Here is a 27,878-nt window from a genome sequence, read left to right on the forward strand (position 1 = left end):
GAGATTGGTAAGTTTGAAAATATAATTTGGCATAAATACAGATGGAAAAGCAAAATCGAACTGAGCGTTAACTGTCAACAATAATGATGAAACTGTGATGAAATTACGTGCATTTAAAATGTTTTGTTAACAAATTCCATTTTTAGAACTCTTTGCTCTCTCTTTCTTAAAAAAAATTATGTATCTATCTTGTTACTATGAATAAATATTTATTTCTTTTGTCTTTTATGAAATTATCGCTCTCTCTGTCTCTTATGAAATCACCTCCCTCTGTCTCTCTCTCTCTCTTTTCTAAAAATTATAAAATTAAATAAATATTTATTTAAAATGTTTAGTAATATTATTAATTCAGCTTAAAAGTATTTAATTCTCAAAAATCTTTCTAGACCTTATCAATACTCATCAGGTTCATATTATGCACTTATCTTTCCACCCTGATATGTTTGCAAAATATTTTTTTAGGAAATTCCAAGTAGCCACAAATTGATAAGACAATATATGTAACTATATACGACTAACATAATATACTTAAATATATATCAGCAGTCAGGCATATCGTTACATATAAAAATACTTATGTTTACTTGGAAGTCCGCATGTACTTATCAGCGTCCAGTTCATTGTTTTCTTAAGCTGCGAATTCGATTTGAAGCTTTCAGTGTTCTCTCAGTGGCTGCTCGATTAAGTTGTGGTCACAGCAAAACTCGCAAATTTTATTGTATTTCATTTATCATCGCTTTTTAGTGTACCTACATTTCACATATATTATTTGCATACATTAATTGAGTGATATTGAATAATCGAAATATTGTGATGATGGCTATCCTTCGATGTGGCATGCTCTTAAGCATACTCTTATACCAACTACTCGCTACTGCAGGTGAGTTTGTTTTAAAAATCTATGTGATTTATATGTGAGCTCTTTTATTTTCAAATTTTCCAGTTGCACAAAACGCATGTGTATATTCCGTTGGCACGAGCGGTATTTGTAGACCTTTTGCTGACTGCGAAGAATTACACCACAAAGTAATTTTTCCAAATGACGCTTGTGAGGTAGATTATTTTAGATTGATTTTGTACAACATATGACTAACAAAAAAACTCAATTACATTTATTTAAGGCAAATACTTTTTGTTGTCCTAATTATGTTATAATGCCGCCACATAACAATAATATAAAAATCAACAAGCTAGAGCCCAACCCAATTCGTATAAATGGGAACAAAGCTGCGGAAAATACACAATCACCTCCATTCAGCAATACAATATTTACACCAGTCGCTCGAGAAATTGTAGAGGGTAAAAAAAAACCTAACATAAATGCACCACGGGGTAATGATCAACAAATATATCCACCAATTTCTGTACCAAGAATTACAGTGAATCCAGTAAATCCATATACCTATAAATGATCCATTGAATATTCCAGGCATTCTATTCAACACAGTAGGTCAACCTCCAATTGTCGTCAATACCGAAAGACCTACTCGAACCACGCCAAAACCAATAACCACGACCACAGAAGCAATACCAAATTTTACTAAGGAATTCTACATGCGTTTAGGTTGGGCTTTCGGTAATAAATACAACCCATACCACCAGCAGAATGTGGTTACACCACATATTGACGTTGAAACTTCAACAGTGAGTGCAATAATCGAAGAAGTTACAACGAATACTTCTAGTTTTATGAGCAGTTTAAACCAATTGGGCTTGCGTAAATTAAGTTTACAGAAATGTGGTTTTGTACATATTGAAAGTAATCCTTCTAAAAGCAATACTGAAGCGAATTTACTTGAATTCCCCTGGTTGGCTCTGTTGCGTTATAACAGCGATAGTAGACGTCCAAATTTTACATGCGGTGGCTCGCTGATCACCGAACGTTGGGTGTTGACGGCAGCAAGTTGCATTCGCGAGACATTGTGAGTTTAGTACAAACAAATATTGGTTTATATTTTCATTACTGAAGTTCATTTCATTATTTTTAAATCGTCAATTTCACACTAATTCGTTTGGTATCAAACGTGCAAGTTTCCGTAATCGTAGATCAATGCATATCATTTTATATTAGTTAAATCAATTGGACCTTTTAACTTTTCTCAATTCTGTTTAACTTTCAAATTTTTCGCTTTTCAAATTATCTAATTTACTATACTTTATATGAATTAGTTAAACTTTTATTATATTTCATATCGCAAAGTAGTAAATATTTCAGTTTTTTCAACCTGTTGTCTAATCGTTTCATTACACGAATTTCAATTTCACTGTCGATTTCATGACTTTCACTATTCGATTTCATTTTTCATTTTCGTTTAATTTTTTGTCTCCAAATTCCATTTAATTTAGGTATAATTGTTATTGTCTACACGCTTTCTTTCATTTCATGTATTTAAGTATAAGTTAATCGCTTCTAATTTCACTCATATTTCATGCTTCGTTTTATGATACTCTATTCGTTTTTCGTTATATTATAAAAAATATTTCATTTAACTACATCTAATTTTCTCTCAGCATAAAGATACCTATGTATGTATATATACTCATAAATATCCACATTCCTATATCAATAATAATTCCAGGTAAATTCCTCTGTAATCTCAATTTAACTTTGATTTTCACCATTTTAAATTTCACTATCGATTTCATGAATTTCATTACATATCATCATGCTTCTAACATTCTATAAATTACTGAATTCCATACCAATTTCATTTTTTTGTTTCTAAAATTCCATTTTGATTTAATATGAAATGATTTGATATAGACCATTATCAAATTATTTCATATGTTTAAAGTGTATCTTATTTTCACTTTCTCTTTCGCTCAAACATTATGACAATATATCTATATTTTCCCCTAAACTATATGAATTTTAGAATCGGCGTACGCCTAGGTGAATATAAGATAACAGATAAATCGCAAAAAGATTGCGTACGAAAGGCATGTTCCATTTATAAGGACTATAAAATTGCCATTAGCGTGAAACATGCGGATTATAAACCGGAAACGGGTGTCAAGGATATTGCACTAATAAAATTAAAAACTAAAGTTGATATAAGTAGTAAGTGGAATTTATAGAGATTGCAAACAAATATTTGGAGGAAACTCAAAATATTTAAAAAATTGGCGATCAAATTTATTTTGAATTTGCAATAATTAATTTAAATCAAAAAATATTAAAATATTTCAGGAAATATCAAAACCATTTGTTTGCCTACAAGAGTTGAACATTTCAATGTGCCCTATGACAATGAGCCTCTAACAATATCCGGTTGGGGTTTGAAAAAAGAAGGTAAGTCGCAGTTGACCTGTAATTGCAAAATACTTTCTTTAAAGCTTAGCTTTTATTTCATTTTTAATTCTTCACTTCAGGTGCCACGGAAGTAATGAAAAAGCACGCAATTATTCGCAGTAAGTCACAAGTGTGCCATCAAGCCTATCCCGAACAGCGTGTGGAACAATCTAAGCTTTGCTTAACCACACGTTATGAGGAGCCCAGTACTTGTAGCGGAGACCATGGTGGTCCAATTATATGGCTGGTTAACGATAACACTGAATTTTTTACACAAATCGGCGTTGTGCCTTTCGGTATGGATAAATGCGGCGCTGCTGATGGGGTTGTATCGTCTTATTATATTGAGAGTGTTGCCGATTCAATGGATTGGATAACGAAAGTTATAGGCGAAGATTAGTAATAGCGTAATACAGATCAAAAATACATGTTTCGAATTTAAAACATTATTTCTGAAACTGAGGAATAAAAGACTAATTAAATTAAGCTAGCAGTATTATGCCTTATAATAAGCCGCATTTAGAATTGGTATAAAAGTTGTGTCTATCTTCGAGAGAAAAGTAAATGGAAAGAATACCAAAATTTTAATTTTAGTTGATCAGGAGATAACTATGATTTTCGATACCTTGATTTTCAGAACATATGATCATTAACTATCAGGAATGAGGCTATTTTCACTTCAAACAAAATCAGCTGTTGAACCACGTTAACCTTTGTAACACATATTTTTCTTCTTTGCATTTGACAGCCAAGTTTCGGTAATAAATTTAAATGGAATTATCTTTGTCACTTTCTAAGGGCGATAACACCAGTTGACTTTACTCTCGCCCTGCTCAATTATAAAAAAAGTTTTTAACTTTTTTCTCTGTAGAAATGTAAACAAAAATTCTTACAAATTTGCTGCACAAATGGGCGTAATTTAAGCGCTAATTTATGCACTGACTGCCTACAGGGTAACAAGAGACCGACTCTAACGCCAGTTTTTTTGGGTAATTTCGTGGTAAATGATAATGCAATTTAATTGATATGGCAAACAAAAATAATTTATTGCAACAGGCAAACAGTACCATATATGTGCGGGTCCACAATGGCAGAGGGGTGATTTTTTGCTTGCCTTATTGCCACAGTTTGTTATGTGATAGGCATATTTATGTTGTTGTTAACGAATTTACAACATATGTGTACACTTTTTGGGTGAAAACGTGGCAAAGTGAAAGTGAAATTTGAGACGGCTATGGTAAATGGTGTTGTAAGAAAGGTGAGAGGAGGCGCCGTTTATAGGTGTGTGTGTGTGTAAAATAAAAAAATATCTGCTAAATGCCTAGAATATATCTGTCTGCATGTATGTGTATTGAGCAAGCGTGCCTCACAAGCACTTTAAGCCTCATTTGACAGCTCATTCGAAAGCAATATTGTGCGCCTCCTCAAGTGGCAGGCCATAACTCATAGTTGTATGTATGTATGCGTGTGTTAAAAATATTCTAAAATGAATTTACACATAAATTAAAATATTGCATATTTATTTTAATTATATGACAAAGCGTTGGCAGCCGAGCAGCTGTTCTACCCTCTCCGGCGTTTAATTTGCATTTTGTTGTAGCTTTACGCTACAGTTACACGCGCCACACACGCGTTGCATGCGAAAAATATGCGTAAGAACACGCTAAGTGTGCGAATTTTTTTCCTAGTGCACATCCATGTAAGTGTCATAATAAATAAATAAATTTAAAATGCATTAATTTAATTTTTTTTTTTTAACTCGGCGTATTTGCAAAACCCATTTTAACTCGTGCTGGGAAATTTTATATTGCGGGATATTATGTAGTGGTGTATTGATATGGAAGCATATGTTAATATGTGTTTTGTTATGAGAGTTAGTGAGGGTCGCGGAAGCTACTGTTGAGTTAAGGCCTGTCAAGACGCACGAAGTGTTAAATGTCGATCGCTGCATATATTGTCGAAAATCCTGAATTTATTCATTATTCAGTAGCCAGTTAAAGTGTGAATTGCAAACAGTTTTTGGCTCTTCAAGTTTGTTTTCATTATTTTTAGATTCAATAGTAATAGTACGTTATATGCGCTTTTAATAACTCCCAACCAGTACGCAAGTTAAGAATTGACGAAAATAGCCGAAGCAACAATTTCGTTCTCGTAGTTATTGCTATTTATTGTTAGAATTAAAAGCTTTTCTCAAATATATGCCACTAACTAACTCAAATTTAAGCTTTTAAATTTTTGAAATCCCATTTTATTTTATTTTAGGATAACTCTCATATTTTGAAATTTGGTTGCAAATAATTACAGCTTATTTTCAACAGGGTAAAAGAAATATAGCATCCAACCTATCATGCAAGTACAGTCGGTGTTAAGAGTTTTGTTTTTAACATAATATTTCCCATTTTTTCAAATTTTGAAAGTTCTATGTTTTTTTTACTAAAAAAATTGTTTTTAAATTCTCAACAACAACATATTGTTGCACGTGTTCAACATATTTCCGGTTTACTAAAAGTTTAACCGATTTGTATGAACCAAATGCAAGAGAAACGAAAACATATGTACATATATGTAAGTGCTAAAAACTAGCAGATACAACTGCTTGGCAATACTTGCTTCCTGCATGTTATAGGTTACATACAAGTATTACAGGACACGGGATAACGGTACACTAACAAGAGCCGCTCGCACTGATTGCATAATCCCAGCTAAATTCATGTATTTGAGAATGTGTATGTGAACGAATTCAGCGTTAAGTGTATTCAGAAATATTATATACAAAAAAGCATACAGCAGTCTTGACAATAACAGCACACGAGCAACATTGACAAAAGCTAGTGGAATACATGGAGCAGTCAACAGTAATAGTGGTAGAAGTTTACTATATTATACGTATAACCAAAGAGCGGCGTATGTGGCAAGCAGCAACATGCCACACGACATGCCAGGTCATAAATCAACAAGTTAAGTCACAGTCGTCGAATGTGGACTAAAAGTTTTCCGGAATTTCATATTTTAAAGGTTTTTTGCTATGCGGAAACGGAAATACACAAAGACATATATATTTTCATACACGCAGACATAGAGTTAGAGTTTCTAGTATGAAAAAACATATGTGTTTCATGACTGTGCATATGTATATGATTTGTGGAACTGCGCTTATGCATTACTACTATACATACATACATACATACATAAACATTCATATATATATATTTATATATTTAACTAGTACACTGTAGCTCTTTGGTTTAGTTGGTGTATTCGATTTAATAAAAAATGCATGAAAATTTGTCAGCTTGTTGCGATGCTATTAATCACAGTTTGTTGCACACAAATTTTCTGTTGTCATCAACAACTATTGTGTGGGCACAAAAAAATGCGAAAAGTCAAGTAGAAAGTGGTCTTAACTAACAAGTAGAGGCAATGTTTGATGTATTGTGGTTGCTCCAGCGTTCCTTTGGATAAAATTCGACAATACAGTTTGTGCCAAGGCTGACTAGCCAGATATAACAACTGGTATAAGGAGAAGAGAAGCAAGCAAAAACGTGAAGTTGGGTCTGTGAAGCTCATAAAGTTTCGATAAAACTTAGGTCGAGTCATTTTCATCTCACTTGCGGTTTAAATCTCGATATTGTCCTTCTATAAAGTAGTAGGTGAAAAAATCGCATCAAACCGAAGATTCGTTCACAAAGTCGGTTACCTGCTCAAAATATAACACAACTTTCTCCGGAATCCAGAGGCACATACAAGACATCAACTGTGATGTAAGCTTCACTTTAACATTTTCTGATATTCTGAAAACTTACACTTTAAGAAATGTCATCACATATATATACATAAACATATTTACAAATCCATAACGACATGCTTTTAAAAATATTTCGGTCTGACTTCAACTTAATCAAAATTTGTTTACACCGCTTACAGCTGCTTGTTAGCTTTACTAATTTGCCAACATTTCTCTGAGATGATTTATGATTTTTATTAATAATTAATATTAGCTAACAACTTCAATTCATGCATTTACTTGGCGCTAAAGTTGTAATAAATTAAAATGAAGAAATCGCCGTACGAATTCATATGTGAATTGATAAAATTATCTACAACATAAAGGGAGTTTTCGAAATATAGAAATTGTATGGTATTAAGTGTAAGACGACATATTATGAAGACCACTCTCTCCATCCACTATTAACAGATCACCCATTGAAATAGGGAACCCAATAGTAGCGAAACATATGCCACTGTACGTAACTGAAATACCAAAATATGAGCAGAATGAATCCAAACTAGCACGAACTCAAGCATTTTAGCGACACTTGAATTTTTTCGGATAGGGTCAGGCTCTTTGGTGAAGAATCCTTTGAATATATTATATTACCATATTCTATGAAGTAAGTAAATAAAATATAATCTCGAACAAGCCTGTTCGAACCACCAAGTTCATTAGATCTGAATAGACGATCCGAATATCCCAATGCACTCAAGAGCCTTAGTGTTTTCCTAAGCTGAATAATTGGAGATAGTTTTTTTTTATTGAGATCCTCTTAGTATTTAATGTAAACTGCATCCGTATAAAATATTCACTTGAATTTCTCTGATATACGGAGAGTGGTCGGTGTAGTGGCGTATATACGTGATTTCTGCCTCGACTGAAACGGTGTTTTTTTTTTCGAAGAAAGGTGGTGGCAGTGATTTTAAAAAAACGAAGCTTTAAACAAAGCTTTCAAGTGAGCTACAAACGTCTGAAGAAATATCATTACTCTTAAATGGTTTCCAGTCGTCAAACTGTAACGCAGGATCTTAGCAAAAACTTTATAACTATATTATTAGTGCGCTTTATTGAAATTTCACAAGCAAACATTAAAAAATAATTTTGACGCATATGTGCCACCATTTAAAACGCATGTGGCATATACAAAATTCCAGTGTGTCGGCATTAAATATTTACAACCAAATCATCAAAACCAAAAAAGAGATTAATATGAAATTCAGTGGCAACGCGCGCATTAAAAATAATAGAACCTGCTGTTGCTGCCAAAGCTGTAAATGGCAGAACATAAAGGAAGTCATATTTAAATTAAAAAGTGAATATTGTGGCATATATATGAACAGCGGGGTTGCATGTTGCACATTACGCAAGAAGAAGTGGGTGGAGTAGTAAGTTTAAATTTCGGAAATACTGAAATTTCCAAACGCGTTAAATAGAAAATTAAACGCATACGACGCTAAGCATGTGTGGCACGAGCATTTATGTATGTGTATTGCCGTAAACAGAGAGGCATGCACCACAGACGCATCACTGTTTGTCAAATTGTGACGCCTGTAAGCCTCAAATAAACATAAGATTTTATTATCACATACAACTTTATATGCCGGTTCATATGTGTAAAGTAATATGCAAAAATCGCAATTGCCACATGCCACATGTCACTTGCAATGCGCCAACGACAACCCAATAAAGCGTAAAACTCAGCCAAACACAATGGCACGAAACAGTTCAATGCTGAAATTGAAGTTAAATACTTACTACGAAGTCTGCAGGACGGACGTTAATGTAACGTGCATACATATTCACACACATACATGCTACGTAAGCATGGGTGCATGTCTGTAGCCTTTGATTTTGGGGTGACGTCAGTAATTGCACAACACCGACGCCTTGCTCTGCGCCTGTGGCGAATCTAGTAAATCTTTAGCCGCCATAATCATAAACATTTATGATGCAACATGTCAAAAAATGTACTTGCAACAACAATAACAGCAACAACGTACACAATAATTATACGTACGCAAATGAATGGACGGCAAGAGTGTGCTGCAGTGTGCAGAGAACAAGAGAAGAAAGGGAGCGGAGTAGAGGTAGAATGCCCGATCCGACTTAGATTTAAAAAATCAACAAGTTCAGACCTATTTGAGGCTAGAGAAAAAAAGTTACCAAGAAAATCTAGCAACCGAATTGGATCCGAAATTGGCAGACCCACTTAAAACTAACGTAAAGTTGTTACCAAGTATATCTAGTAATCATAACCTAAGCTGCTTAATTACTTTAAGTAAAATATACTCTTACAATAACAATAATCTGCACACAAGAAAAGGCGGAAAAAAGAACAAAGAGGGTAACAGTATTAAGAAAAGTTTGAAGGAAAGATATTACGGGCGAAAGGACTGAAAGCTCTTGGGAGAGCTCTTCGAAACTGTTGCCGAGATGGCGGAAAGTTCAAGTAGTATATTTCAGCCATCGAAGTGAGCTTCTTAGAAATAGCCAATACTGTAGAAAGATTACTCATCTAATACATATTACTCACAAAATACTAATAAATAATGAAACATATTACAGACAGAGACTTTTGTTATCAGCTTGAAATGGTAACGGTGTAAAGCTCACAAAAAGTCTGATGAACAAATACGATTCTGTTGATTAATAACTACCAGGGCGGTCTCATAAGTACTAATCGGCATCGTCTGGGGCGCCACCATCGTTAAGAGGTACTTGGATGCTGAATCTGGTTAAAAGTCACTTACCTTAATTAAGATGGAGAGCTTAAAAAATTGGCTTAAAAAATTTCAGTGTGGTTACAAGTCGGCTTTAATGGGACACGCCTAGGCCTAGCCGAAAACTGTTACTAAAGGGAATACATAACTAGAAATCCCATTTGAAAAAAAAAATACTTGTTTTTCGCAACGGCTTTGTACTTTGAAAATATAACTGATAACTTTTTTTGGGTTCAGTTCACTGCGACTAACAGCACCGAAACTCTTGAAGGAAGTTTAAGCTGGGCTTTTTGAAAGGTTTTTAAAATCAAAACTAAACGCATTAGTACTTTCAACTTAACATTTTTAAATACTATAACTTATCAAAGAGTAAAATCTTTAAAATACCAGCTCAGCCTCCAAACATAAATTCACTTAAGTGGTCTTGGAATGGTTCCACTCATAACGCTACGTAACTGGATATCTTTTCAATCTTATCTAGCAATAATTCCACGCTACGGCCATAAGGCCAGGCATATTTAACGGCGAAGCTATGCACCGTATTCGACGTACGGACACAACAAAGCCCATACGCGGCGATTACTCCTTTGGGAGGGATTAAGTGAAATTGTCAGGCAACCAATAATGGCATCAAATTGTCAGACATGCACTAAGCTCAAGTTAAACACGTCCAGAGACATACACATACTATAATACGAAGCATTTTGCATAGAAACTATGGTGTGAATATACAGTTAGATATGTGTTTGTGGTTGTGGCAAGGAGTTGCAAGTATTGCAGGACTAATCGTTAATTTCCATCTGTAAAACGCAGCCAAGTGGCGGCAGCAGGAAATTTCTATTAATTTTAAACTCAAACCTAACCTCACTTTAAACTATTACAGTGCGAATGAGTGTGCGTTGCAGCAAAAGGGCGCGTCGCGGTTGTTTTCGAAAATTGTCGCAAAATTGACAAACGCATAATCCTGGCGATAGACGTGTGTAAACAATCAGATAAATGCACACGAAAGTGTTGTAAAGTGGACGGGGAGACAGATAGACAAAGCGTTAGATAGATAAAATGTCAAATGAGACGAGTTAGTGTGTACGTGCGCTAAAAAGGTATGCTATACAAAAGGGTTAACTGCGACGCGCTCTCTAACCCTTAAGTTCGTACGGCTGCTCACTTCTTCAGGGTGTTTCTTTAGCCAGCAACAAAAAAAAAAATTACTGCTTTTGGTTAAACTTGAAAATTCAATATTTACAATTACTTAAGCATAGTGTTCGACATGTCCTTTAGCACCGGCAGGTCCTTTGTCCCGAACATGCACACACACACACAAACAGACAATTATTGTATTATTTGTCAAGTCATAATCAAATTTTGGGTTATTCAATCGAGCAGTCAGGAAATCATTTTAAATGACAGGATGCACTCGCCACTAGCGGGCTGGAGCGGAAGGAAGTATGAGACAAATTTAAAGTTTGACGCTTCCGTAAATGCTTTGTTTGTCTGCTGAAATGCCAAAATTGTCACAGCTGCATACATTGAGCGTTTAGCATGCGCGTTTGAGCTTTAAAATTTTATTTATTTGACAGTTTATTGCGTGGATTTGGTGAAACCTGCAGAGGCGCCTTACGTAAGGATTTAAAAAATCATTGCTATTGACATTTGCCTGTCAAACATTCCATATGCACTTGCTGGCGCATATGTGAATGCTTATATAAGATTGGTCTTAAGAGCTTAGTTGGTATTTTTTGGTAACTCAACCCTTCTTACTAACAGATGAAAGTAGACATCATGTTTGAGTAGACGATTTTATTTGTGTGAGTGCAAATTCGTTTTTAGAAAATAATATCAAAACTATTAAAGTCCATAACTGCCAACATTTACGAAAGCAACTACAGACGATTAAAAAGGTCCGCAGTATATAATCGTATTGCTCAGAGATTAAACTTACTTTCTCTTAAATATCTCTATTTGACCTTTACTATGACTTTGTCGAGCTAAGCATTAGTCTAGCCTTCTGTACCTTATTGAAATGAAATATATCAACATCTCTTTCTTGGTTACATCATGGGATTTATCCTCGCACCGAAAGTAAGGAAGCACTTGGACTGCTGTAAACCCTGATCCTGTGATGTACAAGACACGTAGATATGGATAATCAGACCTTTATATTAGATTGTTGAAGCGTTTTTAGCTTACCACAATTTATTTAAGGCGGGTAATATCAATTACAGAGAATTCAGTGGCTTCACCGCGATGCCTCAACTTCTGTTTGGTAAAAACTGGGCAGTAGAAAAGAAATCTCTTAGCTGATTCCAAGTCGCCTTCAGCTTTGCCAATTAGCACACGTCATGATTGGACAGTATCCAGTCAGAAACCGATGATTACGATATGATGAACATTGCTAAGAGCATATAATTCAGAGCTACGTAAAAAGGATCACGCAACCACCCAAACTCTGTTTGTTGACCAGCATAGTTGACTTCTTATAACCTACGTCGTCTGCATAAAAGATCGACGGAGTAAGGTGGATTGTCCTTCAAGCCATAAGTTCTTCTTTCTCTTATGTGAAGATCGTTAGATCCACTATTCTTTTTTCTTTAAGCGTTGGAGTTAAGGTTTCAGTTAAAACAGTCTTTAGATTTCCAAAATATTTAAAAAGTAAGTTTAAGAGTACTGATAGATTGTAGTCATCTTTCTCGATCATATATGATAAAGAGATAAAAGCAGGCTGTGCGTTTCCAACCTCCAAACTAAATGCTGACGTCTCGGATCACTTGAGTAATCTTAATGTATGTTAATTTAGTATTACTTCAGCTTCTTGTTCTTCATTTAATCTTCCTATGAAAGTACAAATATTGTCAACATGAAATTTAAAAAAAATTGAAGTGGTCAGCGATTGAGCTTCCGCTCTCTTTCTCCCACTCTTTTTACATCCACAAATTTGAAATGATACTCAAATGAAAAGTAAAAATTTATGATTATTTGCGGCGCGGCACTTAAAATACATATTTTCCAGCACTCAAGGCTATTCTTTTCATAAAATCATTGAAGTTTTTACTTCGCCTTCAACCAGCAAATATGCTGCAATTGCAAAGCTGCAATCTCTCCCCAGAAAAATAGTACCCAAACCAGTTAAGATGATTTGCATGAATGACTGAGTACGTAAAACATTTTGCAAAACAATCAAAAACAGAGTGTCGACGACCAACGACCACCGTGTCGTTTTTCGAATGGGTCCCCAAGTGACGAACCAAATGAGCTGAGCAGAGCATAGTTGCCTTGAGGATGAGTAGCAGCGCCATGGCAGGGGTAATAGCTTTCAAACAATAAATGTCCGCAAAACCATTGACATGACTAGAAAATAACACAAAAGCGGGGGCAACAATGTAAAATTCGGTAGAAGGGAAGGAGATAGCAAGCAGTCAAGAGAGAGAGAGAGAGAGAGAGCGAGACGAAATGTAATAAGCATACGAGTATGCGGTGGCATTAGAGGTGGAAGTAACTGCATAAATGGCGGTGGGTCCGTTAGTTGGCCGACCAAGCTGACGATAAGTCATTATAAATGAAATGCAACCGTGAGTTCGTGGGCAGTTCGGACGATTAAACGACATACATACGTACTGTGGAAGCTGCAACTTAAATTTAGGATGAAAGCAATAGAGAACGAAACGAAATTACTAAAACTGTAAGCATCAATGACTTCCGTCCACGAATGAATTGTGCCCGAAGCGCGAGAGAGCGAGAATGCCAAGCAAAAGCGCTCTACTAGCTGCTGCTCAGTGGCGCTAAAGCGAATGGTCAGCGACAAATGAAAGCGGAGGTCGCACAAGGTTTGAGTTAGAGCTCACCAAAAAGCAATTCATCTAATTTGAATGCTCAGCAACAACAAATAAAACAGGGCGGGAGGAAGTGCTTGCAGTGAGTTAGAGCCCAGCGAACAGGTTGATTGTTTGGACCACAGTGGTGCACATAACGGTGACTTGACAGGCAACGCGTAAAAGCCATTGTTCATTGCACGTTTTTATGTATTTTGAGTGGCAGGCAAACAATAAATAAAATTAAAATGATGCAAACAATAGCCAAGGCAGTTCGATGTTGAGAGCGAAATATGCGAGCGAAAAATGGATTGCAAGTATGAGCAGTTGCAATGGAGCCTTTAGTGGCTTCCGCACGCTGACGGCTTGACCACCACTACACAGGTCAGTTGAGATTCTCATTACACATGCTTTTTTGTTGTGCCTGTTTTTTTTTTTTTTGATTTTTGTGCCAACGAACTGTCTATTGTCAGCAGCCAACACGTAATGACCCGATCCAGCGCACAATATGCTGCCTCGCCAACTTCACTCTGTACTCAATCCATGCTCCCGTCAGAATACTGAAATTGAAAAAGAAATCGTTTGTAACGGCGCAACGAGTTCATTATTTCGCACCCTTTCATTGTGCCGCTGCACTCATACCCCCGCGCAAGTATAGGAAAATTACTCGAGTGCCACTACTGGTCATTACTATTGTTGCTACTCCACTTCTTGCTGTTGTTGTTGTTGACAAAAGCGCGAATGTTGCGCCCTCTGTCAAATATTTTAATGTGTGTCGACGTCTCCGTCGCGCTTCCCAGTCTGCCGCCTCGTGTGGCGGTCAGTTGTGTTGACTATTTGGTTGCGCGCGTATTTGCCAACATCCGTTCTTCATATGAGACGCGTATCCTTTTTTAATTAAAATGTTGACAGGCACATGTAGTAATGTCTGAATTTTGCTGCAGGTTTTTTTTTTCGTTTTTCCCGAAATTTTTTTTTTTTTCATTGTGCACTTTTCACTTTTTTTCTTTTTATTTTCATGTCTGCACATTTTATTTCGTCTGTCAATAAATGATGTTTGCCTTTATGCCACGCCGATTTTATACCATTTTGGTGGCAAAATGCCGCTTTTCACAAAATTTAAGTATTTTTTTGCTAAATATAAATTCAAGCATTTCATTACGCTGTCAAGCTGCTGTCTGTCAAATGTGTTGTACATTCAATTGTTACAAAAATTCTTTTGTTTTATGCCTGAGGTGAGTTGCTTTTATTTTCTGAAGTAATTTTATTTCAGCAAAATTTTTAGCTTTCGCAAATACATTAACTTAACTACTTTGCATTTGCCGGGAGAAGTTTAAGTGGATTTTTATAATCTAAATATATAAATTTGCATGTCGCTGTAGTTATCCATTGACCAAATATTTTATAAAAAGCCATGAAGCACCTTTTCTTAGTTAAAACGAAATTTTATGTCTACTATGTGTTCATTACATTGCTTTAAAGAGATCTAAGTAGTATTGTAGTTATTTTGGTAAGCTTGTCATATTTATGACCAGTGACAATATAATAAAAATATAACCATACCTCTAACTATTGTAGTAATATAAAAAGAGCCACAATTGAAATAAATCAATTATATTCTTGATAAAGGTAGTCAAAATTTTTTAAAATTTTTTATAAATATTAGTAATTAATATTAATTATCAGTCTTTGGATTAAAATGTAGATATAGACCCAGAGTCATTGGAGAAATGGAGCTGCCTCACTACAACATCAAGCAAAACCACTGAGGTCGAATAGCCTGAAGTCAGCACAAACGGAGGCCCAGCTAGGATTGATGGTCATTAAGGTTTGGATATGTGTTCGGTATAATTGGCAGGATCATCTACCATGAGCTGCTCACCTATACATTGTTAATACCGCTTCGCCAATAAAAATAGCCAAAAAGAGAAGATGTGTGTTACTTTTTCTTTCAGAAAATTATAAAATGACTAGCTTTTACTTTTAAAACGTCAAATTATTTTTATGCCAACGTCAGAAAATACTGCCAAAGTAATTAGTAGGAATAAGAGTTTTCCGGAATGACTTCCTTAGTGGAATAAAAATATGAATCTGTACAGATCTTCTAAGCCGATAGTCATTTGAATAAATTTCTGCATCGTTCCGAACTCCATTCTGTGTCTTCACTTTTCCAACTGTGAATCACTTTCAAACAGTTTCTCTAAATTGTAATTTTGTGTGAAATCTCGACTTCTAAAACTAATTAAAATGCCATCAAAATTCCAGGCTTTAGCCTACAATGGCAAGTACGTGAAGTAAAGCCTTGGGTGAACTAATGAAAATGCCACCAATTGCGACCGCAAAGTGTGGCAACAAATGAGCAGCAACAAGCAGTGCACATTCAGCGTGATATATATGCCTTGGCGCCTAAAAGTGTACTAAAAGCTTCGGAAAATCAAAGCTTAGAAAAATAACTACTCTGCTTTTGATTGCCCAACCAAGCGCCGATGAACGGCAACCAAATACTGCTTGGTACACCCTTTAAGTTTGGCATATCAACGTATTTTTTGGCGCTCATTTCGCTGGCGGAGCTCCACAAAACTCTGACTCGCCTCTGTATGTCTCCTTCGTCGCTTTAAATTTGCGGTTGTTGCAGCAGATTGTTTGCGCCCAACCGCCGTTACATGACAGCCTGCCACATGCCAACATGTCGCAGGCCAAGCAAATCGTGATTTATGCCATTTTCCGCGAAGCACTTAACGCACAAATCGCCGCTACTAAATCCCCACAATCTACTGCGTAAATAGAGAGTAAATCGTGCCACAAACCCTGCTACTTCTACATATGCGAGTTGTAAATGTTTGCAATATTGTGGAAAGGTGTACAGCTCCCTAACCAAATATGGCGCACTACCCCTCACCTTTTGCCTATCAAATAAATTCGCTGAAAATTTACGAGTTCCGCGCGAAAGCGCCGGTTTATAAATCTTACAACTACATAAATCTCGCGTATTTTAATGCAATAAAATGTCGTAATTCGCGAGCGGACGCACACCTTCCTTCATGCAACAATGTGGAAAGCGACAAATCAACGACTAAATTCGCACTGATTTGCAAGCATTGCAATGGTCACCAATCTGCTATCCATATGTGTGTACATGTATGTATGTATGTGTTCATGCGTGCGGCATTAAGCAATTTCGCGAATTACTTTCACAAAGCCTGCCTCGTCTGTAAACCTAAGCTGCTGTTTCAACAATGTTGCATATATTTGCATGTGTCTATATATTTGTCAGTGTTAGCAACTAGCAAATAAACAACACTTTTATTGCTTTCCGCTTTCAATCGCATATTGGTTAAAGCCCACTAATTGATTGATTGCTTCTGTTTATATTTTTTATATGTACAAATGCTTGTGTGGCACAATCTATGTCGCTACCAAGAAATGCCTTTATGAGAATAATATCATGCTGTGGCATTAAAAAATAAATTTTCATAGAAACAGAAGTATTTGCATATGCTTGAACGCACAAAACTTTTAAATTGTCACCACTCGCAATCACAATTCATTCGAGTGTAAACAATTTATGACTTTGTTGCAAGTTAATTGCTTAATGCAAATGTCACATATATAATTTGGCGTTTAAAAAAGTTAAAAAAGTATTTCTGACCTTTTCTCTGCAAAGAAAGTACTTCTTTGTAGTTGTCGAAGTGTGAACTCTCAATCGAAGATATTACTGATGCATACCTGTTATGAAGGTGGCTGCAGCTGGTTAGGTTTCACTGATTTGTTGAATTTGAACGTCTAAAAATTATTACGGATATTCCGTATGCCTACACAGATCCATTTTGAGTACGAAAATTCACATTTTTATCGCTGCTGTTTCTATGCACAGAACTTGCTTTTTCTGAATATTTGTGAGGACAAAAAAATTTTAAAAAATACCGTTGTCGATTAATAGGTTATGAACTGAAAAATAACTCAAAATTTAAAATCGAGTTTATAACTACAATTCTTTCCCGATAAATGTGCAAATATTTTAATTCGTCTCTAATTACCCTCATTCGCCGAAGACTTTACATAATCTTCTTTTAGCCGAAAAAATTCTTCAATTTCATTCCTTTTCGTGTCTAAAGACATTGTAGTAAAGTCATAAATACATATTTACTGCTCCATTACGCTCAAAGAGTATTCTAATTAAGGGAAATCCTACTTGAGACGCTCGAAAATGTTAAAAGAATTTTGCGCAAAGCAATAACTGCAAGTAAAGACAAATAAATCCTTGTTGACTCTCTGTTTTTGTTGCAACATCAGGCAGGATAATTTCGCGGCTCATTTAAAATACATAGAAGATAGGTTGCTTCTTCATTTACCTTCAGCTTATTTTGGTTATTTTTTTTTTTTACTGAAATGTCGGTTTTTTCTTAGCCAAAAATAATTAAAACCTAGTCTCTTATTCTACTCTCACACACCTTCAATGTTCTGTAAATACTTTTTATAATATTTGTTTCAAATTATGTTAAGTACGAATGCGCTGTGCATACGAGAAAAAGACAGCAAAGTTCCTTGAAATATGCAGAGAAGCCTTTGCATCCTTCATTATTTAGTGTGGCAATGTTTTGTTAGTTTGTGCCACCTTCGTCGCTCTTCCGCTTTCATCTTCGCCTTGCGTCTAGCGCTGTCTTGTATGTCCGTACGCCTGACTTACTCAACGCTTGGTTTATGCGCTGCCCTGTAATTATCCGCCTCCGCAGTTTCCAATTAAAATTAATGAAATATTTTGTATGAATGCGCGTCAGAGTTGGACACACGCTATGCAAAATATTTTATGAAATTATTAGTTTGAAGATTTGGATCGAAAAAATGTAATTGCCTACGTAATAATTATTAATGATTATAATCATTACCACTGCGGCAGCATATCGCATGGAATTAAGCGCAATAACGGCAACTTGAAGATAATTTCGAAACTCAATATTAAATTTTTGAGATTTTTTTACCAAAAAAATCTCTCACAACAACATTACCATTATCCTTGTAAAATGTTTGACCACACGAAGTGGTCCGCACTTTTTCGTCGTCATTATCATTATGATTATCATTAAAATTAACATTATTATTATGACTCTTGTGATTACATATTTTGTAGCACTAAGCGACGCTTTCTTATGGTTCCTTTAAATTTTTTGCTTTTGAAACACAAATAACACTCATCACTTTAGACACCCTTGTCATTTTTATTATCTCGTCCACATCAATATTCGTCACTTTTATAATTGGCGGCTGACGACGGTGACGCCGTCGTTGTTGGCGTAATTATTTTTACACGAGATTTCAAAAATTTTCATTTCTTCACAGCTCAACTCCGGCTTCCATCCATATACACATTATATGCCTGTGTGTGTGTGTTTTATGCCGGTCAATTTCCCGCCTTGTTTTGTATAAATAGTCATCGCGTCGCTTTGAACAACCCTCCTGTATAAAAATTCCTTTTGTTTTTGGTGTTTGCGTTGCGTTGTTGTTTTCTTGTCTTATTATTATAGTCTTACTGTCTTTTGTTAGATAATTCTCCCGAGATTTGCGCGTTAATTAGAAATGTGAAAAATTTGTTTTGAAGAAAATGCAAAAATAAAAGTTATCCCAAACCACAAACACGTTTTAAAAATATCTTCAATGTAAATGCGGCGAATCATTTGTATTAAAAAAGTTTTTGGATAAACTGGTTGAGAATTTGATTAAAAATTTTCTAAGCGAACGAAAACGTTATGTGATTAGAAGGTCGAATTAAATTAAGATCAATTAACCATATATTCTACACTTCCACTTATTAAGCACCATAAGAGGTGTTTTGCCTATTAAATGTATATTTTTGTGTCTTTTAAGAATGGTAGTACTGTTGTAGCAATATTTTTAAGTCTTGCCTAGAGAGATAAATTTTTTAATGCATTTATGCCGAAGTACTTTCGTGAAGCCATTTTGTCAGCATCTTAGACTTCGAATCCTACGGAAGACTAGACGAAAACGGCACTAAGTGAACACGTTTTAACGTCATTGAGTCAATTTGATGGTCTCTTAGATATAAACCACTCATGTTTTCAATGTAGAAGCTCTCAAGAAAAAAAATGTAACCCAATTCAAGATATATATATATAGAAACATTATTCCAGAGTTATGCGCTTATTTTTAACATCCAGTCCAAAAAGTTATTTTATTTGTTTTGTCCATACGAAAATCCCAACATATTTTTATGAGCTGACTTTCAACTGAAAGCGAAGAAGTCAGTAACAGCGTTGCCATAAATTACATATTTTTGGCTTATTTCTATTACACCTACAAAAAGGGGTCATACACGCATTTACTACTCCATTAGTTATGCTTAGTAAAGTAATAGTTTTTGTATTTTTAGCAGTAAAACATATTACATTAACCCTTCTTTGCTGAAACAAGCAAACATCAGCTCATAATGCAATAAATAACAATGCAAGCCAAATTGACAACTAAATTCGCTATGCAATTTTTTTACTTTTCTCTTTTGTTTAGGTAATTCGGAGTTTCCGAAAAAATTTAGCATTTTCAGCCTTTATTCTACCCTTGATGCGTTAGCTTGACATTGTCCGGTAATTGACCAGCCAAAAAGGCCTAAGTGCGCAGGGTAACCCTCTCTCCCTTCCGATTTTTAGCATTCGCAATTTTTTTGGGCATTTTTTACCCTTTTTACCACCGACCTTACAGCGATTTTTCTTTTTATTATATTAGCCTGTATGTATGTATTTGTGTACTACTTCATGCTCAATGATTCGTTTACCCTGGTCACTTGTGTGTGCCCACACATTAGAGTGTGACCAGTAAGCGGGCATCACCGTACTTGAGTTCCAGCATTTAACCCTTTCTCTTACACTTATAAACCCTTGCTTTAATCCGCTTTTTTATTTTCGCTGTTCCACAACTGGTTGTCATTTATGGCACAGATATTTACTAAATTATAGTTGCTTGTTGCTCCTTGTTGTTTGTGTAATTTCGCAAATAGTTTTATGCCTCCCGCTTCCTTTCTTGTGGCCTGCATATAAATTATGTGATTTCCTCTCCTTCATAATTTTTTTCTGGTCACTTTCTATTGTTGTTACTTTTTGTAACTTAATAGGCTTTAATGACACTTATGCTTTGTACATTAGAGAGGCTGTAAAGGGTTAAATGAGTTGTGATGTGCCACATCTGTAATATATTGTCGGTTTGTGCTAATAAATTATTGTGATGTGGTGTAATTTAGTAATGTTTTAGTGTTAGATAATAGTAGTATTTGGTTTTTTGTGGTATTCCTTAATATCTTAGCAGGATTTTCACCATTTTTTATCATCTTTATTAAGCAAAAATTGATTTTTGATATGTTACTCCCGCTTCCCTGCCATCCCTTTTTGGGTTTTTATGCTATTTTTACACAAAAAATCTATAAACATTTATGTTAAAAATTAATGTCATAATTTTGGTCTGTACTTTACGACACCGTTATGTTTAGCTCATTAGAGGCACATTAGCAAAATAAGGTTGTAATGTATTGCCTGCTTTCTAATACCCTTAACTATAAATCCACGTCTCGGCATCAGAAATGATAAATGTAGGGTCCACAGCTAGGTTGTCAAACATTTTTTGCGACCTCTACTTGACGTTGTTTTTGCAAAAGAATCAGGTCTTTTGATACGAGTCTAACATTAACACGCTTCATATCCAAAATATAAACCAAAATGTGCTGAGCTGGTGTATTTCTTATTATAATATGTATCAGGATATAGATTTATTATCACTTAGGTATTTTGGTAGTTATGAATTTATGGAACACTGTATCTGAACCTGAGTTTGAGACGTATTGAAATTTAGTGAAACGGCTGCCTGTTTCGTTAACTTTATATTTCTTGGCGACGAAGAGGAATAAATAGTAGTACCACAGTTGCTTACTAATTAGATTTCTTAAAATTACGTGAAGTATTCCGAGTCTTCATTACCTTCTTCAAAACCACTCGGATATCATTTACTGTCATCTTTTAGCGATTCTGAACTTGTGAAACACTTCTCCAAGGTAATGGTTATGGCATTTAGTTGCGGTGATTACTTCATTTTTGAACTCTATGCGATTGCTAGAGGTGCCAGTCGAGAGACAACAGCTTATTAATAATTTACTAATAACTTTTTGACAATTTTATTTGACGGTACATTTTATGTTATTCGAAATTTTAATCATGTCCGTTCCTTACGTAACTGTGCGAACAAAATTTTTTTATTTAACTTTTTTTCTGATTGATAGTTTCAAAAATGTACTATTTCTTAAGCTTAGGTTATGAAGCATAATCTGAAATATAACTTACAATTATCCTATTTGCAACCTATTTTTATACTAATCAGCAACATTTTTCTGCACTGCCCACCTCACACTTCATTCAACACTTTACTTTTTTGGCAGCTTTCTCCCTCTTTTACAATTTTTATCACAAAATGCATAAATTGTCATATTAATGTACACACATATGCGGTTCATATTTCACTGAAATTGCCGGCTTCCGGCACACAAGCGTCACATTACATGCCGCAACAACAACATAAATGCGATGCAGAAAAATTTTTGACACCCCTTTCACCAGGCCAAATAAACCTTTAACTCTGCTCGTATTTGACTTCCACAGTGATTTTTCACAAATTTTCCGCACCCCGTTGGTGTTGTTCCTGTTGTTGATTCTTGTGTTTGCTTCAATAATAATTTATGAAAATTGAATTGTAATTGCAATTGACAAAACCCCCAAAACGGGCACAAACACTCGTTACATGTATTTTTGCATGCCGCAGACCGTGACTGCGAATGTGCAGCTCATATTTCCTAGATTTTTTTATTTTTGCAAAAAGCGAAAACTCTTTTGTTTGCGCAAATGTGTGTATGTATGCATATGTAGATGTGTGCTATAAGCGAGCTTCTGCCACAACAAACATTCTGACGGCTTCATTTAGTGAAAATTTAATTTATTGCCTTTCAGCTTGTGTGCACAGATGAGGCTTGTAGTCAAATGCTATACATATGTATATTAAGTGTTTGCATTTGTGTGTGTGTCTCGGTGGCGAACGCCAGTCGAACGCTAAAATGGCAGTAAATCAAAATTATTTCATTTTCTGCTAAGCACTGCGCCTAAAAGCCGCTGATGGACTCACTCACATATGTTTACACACATACATATATATCCAAAATCTATTACTATTACATATGTGTGCATTTGCAACCCTTTTCTTCACATATGCATTGATCGGGGTTCGCAAATTTTTTTTCTTTACTTTCATATTTATATTTACTCCTTCAGCTCTGCTTTTACATATTCCATCTTCATAAAGTTTTTGTTTAAGTTTGTGTGTGTTCATGACGTGTGTACTTTGCATACGTTTCCTTCCGGTGTCGCGAAATTTTTCACTTCCTTCCGCTTGTTTGCAACTCCTTTGCATATGCTCGTACTTTTTCGTTTGCTCGACTTTTGTGCAACAAACCGGAAACTTTGGTTTGACATATTATACATATAGGTATAGGTACATAAGTGCGGCGACACTCGTATGAATGGGTGTTTTGACTTTTGATGCAATTTATTAATAACTTTTTTGCGTACTACTCTTTTGAAGAAGAGCTTCCTCTGTCACTTGTTTTTTGCAAAAAATAAGTTCAAAAGTAAAAAAATTAATTGACAGATTGAAGTAAAGTCTGTGAAACCTTGAAAACTTCAGCCTTTTTAGGGTTTTTTCTAAGCATAAATACCACTGGATAGCACAGATTTTGTTTACAAGTTGTGTATAAAATCGTTTACTGCTGGCAACCATCTAGCTAAAAATGAGTAGAAGATAATCCTCAATCTTCGCAACAATAAAATATTTTATTATAAAAAGATAATTTTTTTATTCGAACTCTGAGCAGACAACTTCAACTCGTGTTTGATCTTGAGATGAAAATACTACATAATTAAAATCGGAACTACTGTGAAAAACGGCTCAATAAGCAGTCATTTGTACCCAAGACACAAACCATAAATAAAAATATATTTTCGTTAGTATTTTATGGATCTTAGTTTTCCTTTCCACCCTTAGTTTTCGGAACAATTGCTGGGATATAAATAGATGTATCTTCAAGATAAAGATCAAGTGACTTGAGACTTGAAGATCACTGAATATATTATATTGTTATCAAAGACACACACCAAATTTAGTTTTTCGACAGTGTATCTTGGCCAGAAAAAGGCCTAGACGTTTTGTGAGTTACTCTCAGAACCTATAAAAAGTCCAACGAGCTTCAGATAAAATAATATGCTTTCCCTAAATAATTTATTTTCCCGAAAATATATACCCAAAGTACCTACTAAACTAGATACTACTGGTTGTTAGAAAATATGATAGTAATGAAATGAGCTCGCAAACATTTAGATAAATATGAAACTACACGCTGGTTGATAGAACGCAAACCAAATTTAAGTTAAAAATATGAACCCGATTGCAGTGAGAAGAGACTTTACATCTTTCAGTACGACAACTCAAAACCCTTATGGCATTTTTATATACAAGTAATAGTAATTTTACTGACTCTTTATAGATCTTACTTTGGAATGACCATGAGAGCCCTGAAAAGAAAAAATAATTGTTAAAATTTCTAGAATTAAATTTTGAATTCGAAATGATATTTTTTCTACTTTTCGTACTACCCCGTAAGAATTTGACTGAGAAGGAAAAGGTTTAATATCAACAGCTTCACAGTGCTTATATTTTAGTAAGGACAGAGATATTGTAATTCTTTTCAAAATACTTTTTTTTTGGTTTTGCTAAACTTAGAAGTATATCTCAAAAATTTTTCCATAATAAAGAGGAAAGCATTACAGTAACCATTTTTGACAAAATTTGCTGCAAAGCCAGAAACAGTTTGTGTATAAGTAATAACTGTGAAATATATTTATATATTAGGCGAATGATCAGATTTTGTTTCATAAAAGCTATTCGACAGCAAATTTTTAATTTGATTATCCATTATTGTCATCAGAAGACATTTTATTGGCAGATAAAGATGCTTTCTGAAAATCCTATTCAGGAATAAATACATCAGCAGACACTAAACTACATTTGCTACAAAAACAAAAAAAAAATCATTGTTAAGGCACTTAAGTAGCCAACATACAAGAGCTTCCACTCACTCAAGAGCAACAGCTGGAGAGACATGTTCACGCTGTCATTGGACTTGTCAAACTTTCAAGTTAAACGAATTTATGCACACACATGCAACACTAGCAATCAATGGCAACTGACCACTAGGCTTGTGAAGGCGCCAGGGTAAAGGCGATGAAGACAACCATTAAGAAAGAGACACAAAAAAGTGGCAGTTAAAATGAAATTGAAGTTGAAGTTAACCTTACGGCCGTTAAAGTGATATAAAACAAGTAAGCTAAAGGGCATGAAGTGACAGAAGGAAGATAGAAAAAGTGACCGCTGCACTAAAGGCAGAGAGTGAGTGAAGTTGGCTGCGGCATACATATAAACGGTGATGTGAGAATATTACAATACAATGATAGATCATAAATAACTTATGTGCGCTACGGTAGTAAAAAATCGAAATGACCAGCGCTTAAATAACCAATACGATTTCAATAAAAGTGAAAGGAGGGTGAGGGCTGTAATATATTTGTGTATAGAACATGTGTAGACAAGTTTTCGGCAAAGGTGACTACGAATACTAAAGCACTGGATAAGCAATGACGTAAGCCTATGAAGCACAAGCGGAGGTCGAGGATAAGTTGAGAGCTTGTTTTTGCATCGAGGGTGAATCTGAGATGGGACAATGGGCGCTTGATGATGCGGGCGCGTCTGTATGCCCCTCTTATGCTGCTTCTGCTTTAGCATTTCGTTTTTATTTATTTGTTGACCATTACGGCTGATGTGACAGCACTTCATCGCCTGGCTATTAACGGTGTTACTGTGAATCTTCTTCTTTTTTTTCTTTTTTTCTCTACTACATTCTTGTATTTACTATTTCATATTACGAATGCTAACTTTTTTATTAGCATTTTCCTTATTGTTTATCTATTTTCATTTTGATACGCGTGCATGCATAAAAAACTACAATAAACGCATAATTGCCCCTCCCTTCTGCACTAGCCAATATTTACCCAAGAGGAATGCGAAAAAAACCGAATTGAAAAGATATAAACGGAAGCAACTCGTAAAACTAGCGAATTGTGAATTATGGGTCATCGTAGTCGTCGTCAAATGTCATTGTTCACATTCGCTCGACACTGAGCGGTCGCTGGGAGAGCACACTAAAAGCAACGTCCTTTTATTATCCTTAAATATACAACAGCGGCCGCTTGACCATTGGCCAGGGGAGTAGTAAAAAATAAATAAATATTAAGTTTGTTGCTCATCAGTACACCTATTCACAGCATTACACTCACACAAACATAGCTAAAGTTTAACTCAATAAAACACGCATTAAAAGTAGACACTCGAAATCGAAGAATATATTCCTTTATGTGGAAAGAAGGTAGTCATAAAAAAATCCAAAAAGTATTCTCAGAGTAAATATCTTTCATATTAAATCACATTTGCTTAAGCGTCAATGTGCTTGCATCGAAATAGAGGCTTAAACTTAAATGCTATAAAAAAAATCAGAGTTAAATACAAAAAAAATTTCGACATAAAAATAAACCAAAATTTTATTGCGCATTTTATTTGCGAAACTTAAATGTTATGTCTCGGTTTGGTTTTAGTAGCCTGGTATACAGTTCTTAGTATAGCTCTTATGTGCTTAAGTTGAAAGAGGACAACTTAAACGGATCAAATGATGGGTTTATGATGCTGTATGCGCTTAAATCGAGGCAAATATATTTTATTTGTGACCGGTTTTTATAAGTTTTATCACTTTACGCAACGGTACGTAACGGACAATATTAAGTAAGTAGGTCAAAATGTATGCGTAGAATTGGTTTTTTACTTAACTTATTTACTTGTATATTAAATATAATATCATGAAAAATTATAATATTAAGTCATAGTTATTGCCTAATATCTTGCATCTAAAATAACTGATTAAAATTCTAGATGTGGTTCAAACAGCTGAAATCTGAAAACTTCTCATCATGGCAGATAATGTCAAACCAACTCCGAATGTCTCCCACAAAATTCCAACAGTTTGCAGAGGCAATTAATAACAAAAAATTTGTCTTTGAAACTTTTTATTATGTTAGCCAAGGCACACACCTAACTTTAAGGTGAAGAAGCAAGATATTTAAGTACGATTTTTAAACAAAATTACTCACGTAGATTTTTCTCATATAAACATACTGATAAGTTAACATATATGTATATATTGAGATGTCTTAAGTTCAAATGTATATAAGCTTCACTAAATTTTATTCAAGACACACTCCACAAATTGAAGTAAAAGTTGAATTTAATATTCGTCAGGCATATGCCATCCTAAAAATTTTTATTTGATAAGCCTTTATTGAAATTTTGACTTAAAAACTTCACCTTATTCTTTTTAAGTAAATATAACATCTTCATTATCAGAATACATTACTCTGAACACTTTTACCCATTATAATTTGTTCAAAGTTAAATTTTAACACCTCCTCGATTTCCAAACCCGTTTATATCCTGAACAGTGTATATTAGCTTTGCCACGAAGTCGAACAGGGTTTGATGAATGATGTCCATAGATATCGAATTGAAATTTTACACACACCTCTTCTTCCGAAGAAGCTGTTCATTTGCAACTGCCGAAATCGAACCACTGCAACATATAGCAGGCATACAAATTGTACGATCAAAATTAAATTCTTGATGGAAAAATCTTTTATTTTTGAAAATATCTTCACTAAATTTGGCATGGTTTATTGTCTAAAGCAATGGTGCAATCTGCGAAGAAATTGTTTAGATCGGTTTACTATATTATACAAACTGAACGATCAAAATCAAGTATTTATATGTAAAGTTCTTTATTTATGAAGGGTATTCTCACATCGGTGCAATCTAAGTTATTTGTTTTTCTTCTCTATATATATTTTCTTGCTTTCTTAATGCAACATACCCCATACGATTATAACTAATCACATTTAATTAATCAAATTACACTAAATATAATTGAATATATGCAATTGTCTCAGCTATTAAGTGCCGCTGCTAATGAACGTGATACAAGTCGCATGTTTTTTGTTTTCAAACACAATGCAGCAAGTGTGAGACGCCAATAAAACCGAACAAAAGAGGCAGCTTAAAAAAAACTAAGATGAAATTGCCAGTGGCACATAACG

The 27,878-nt window shown here is 34.8% G+C and overlaps 1 protein-coding gene across 2 annotated transcripts; it reads left to right on the forward strand.

Moving 5' to 3' along the window:
* Positions 1-651: 651 nt before the first annotated feature.
* Positions 652-3,778, forward strand: LOC106619789 (serine protease easter). 2 transcript variants are annotated; one of them, XM_014238046.3, is made up of 7 exons: positions 652-880; positions 944-1,053; positions 1,122-1,332; positions 1,430-1,922; positions 2,877-3,061; positions 3,191-3,292; positions 3,373-3,778. In XM_014238046.3, the coding sequence occupies exons 1-7, from the start codon at positions 814-816 to the stop codon at positions 3,690-3,692; spliced, it is 1,488 nt and encodes a 495-aa protein (XP_014093521.2). In that variant the 5' UTR covers positions 652-813; the 3' UTR covers positions 3,693-3,778. The 2 variants fall into 2 exon arrangements, with proteins under 2 accessions (XP_014093521.2, XP_036214351.2); XM_036358458.2 differs by having other exon boundaries at positions 1,122-1,299.
* The last annotated feature ends 24,100 nt before the right edge of the window (positions 3,779-27,878 follow it).

This window comes from Bactrocera oleae, chromosome 6, assembly GCF_042242935.1.
Source record: "Bactrocera oleae isolate idBacOlea1 chromosome 6, idBacOlea1, whole genome shotgun sequence".
NCBI lineage: Eukaryota > Metazoa > Arthropoda > Insecta > Diptera > Tephritidae > Bactrocera > Bactrocera oleae.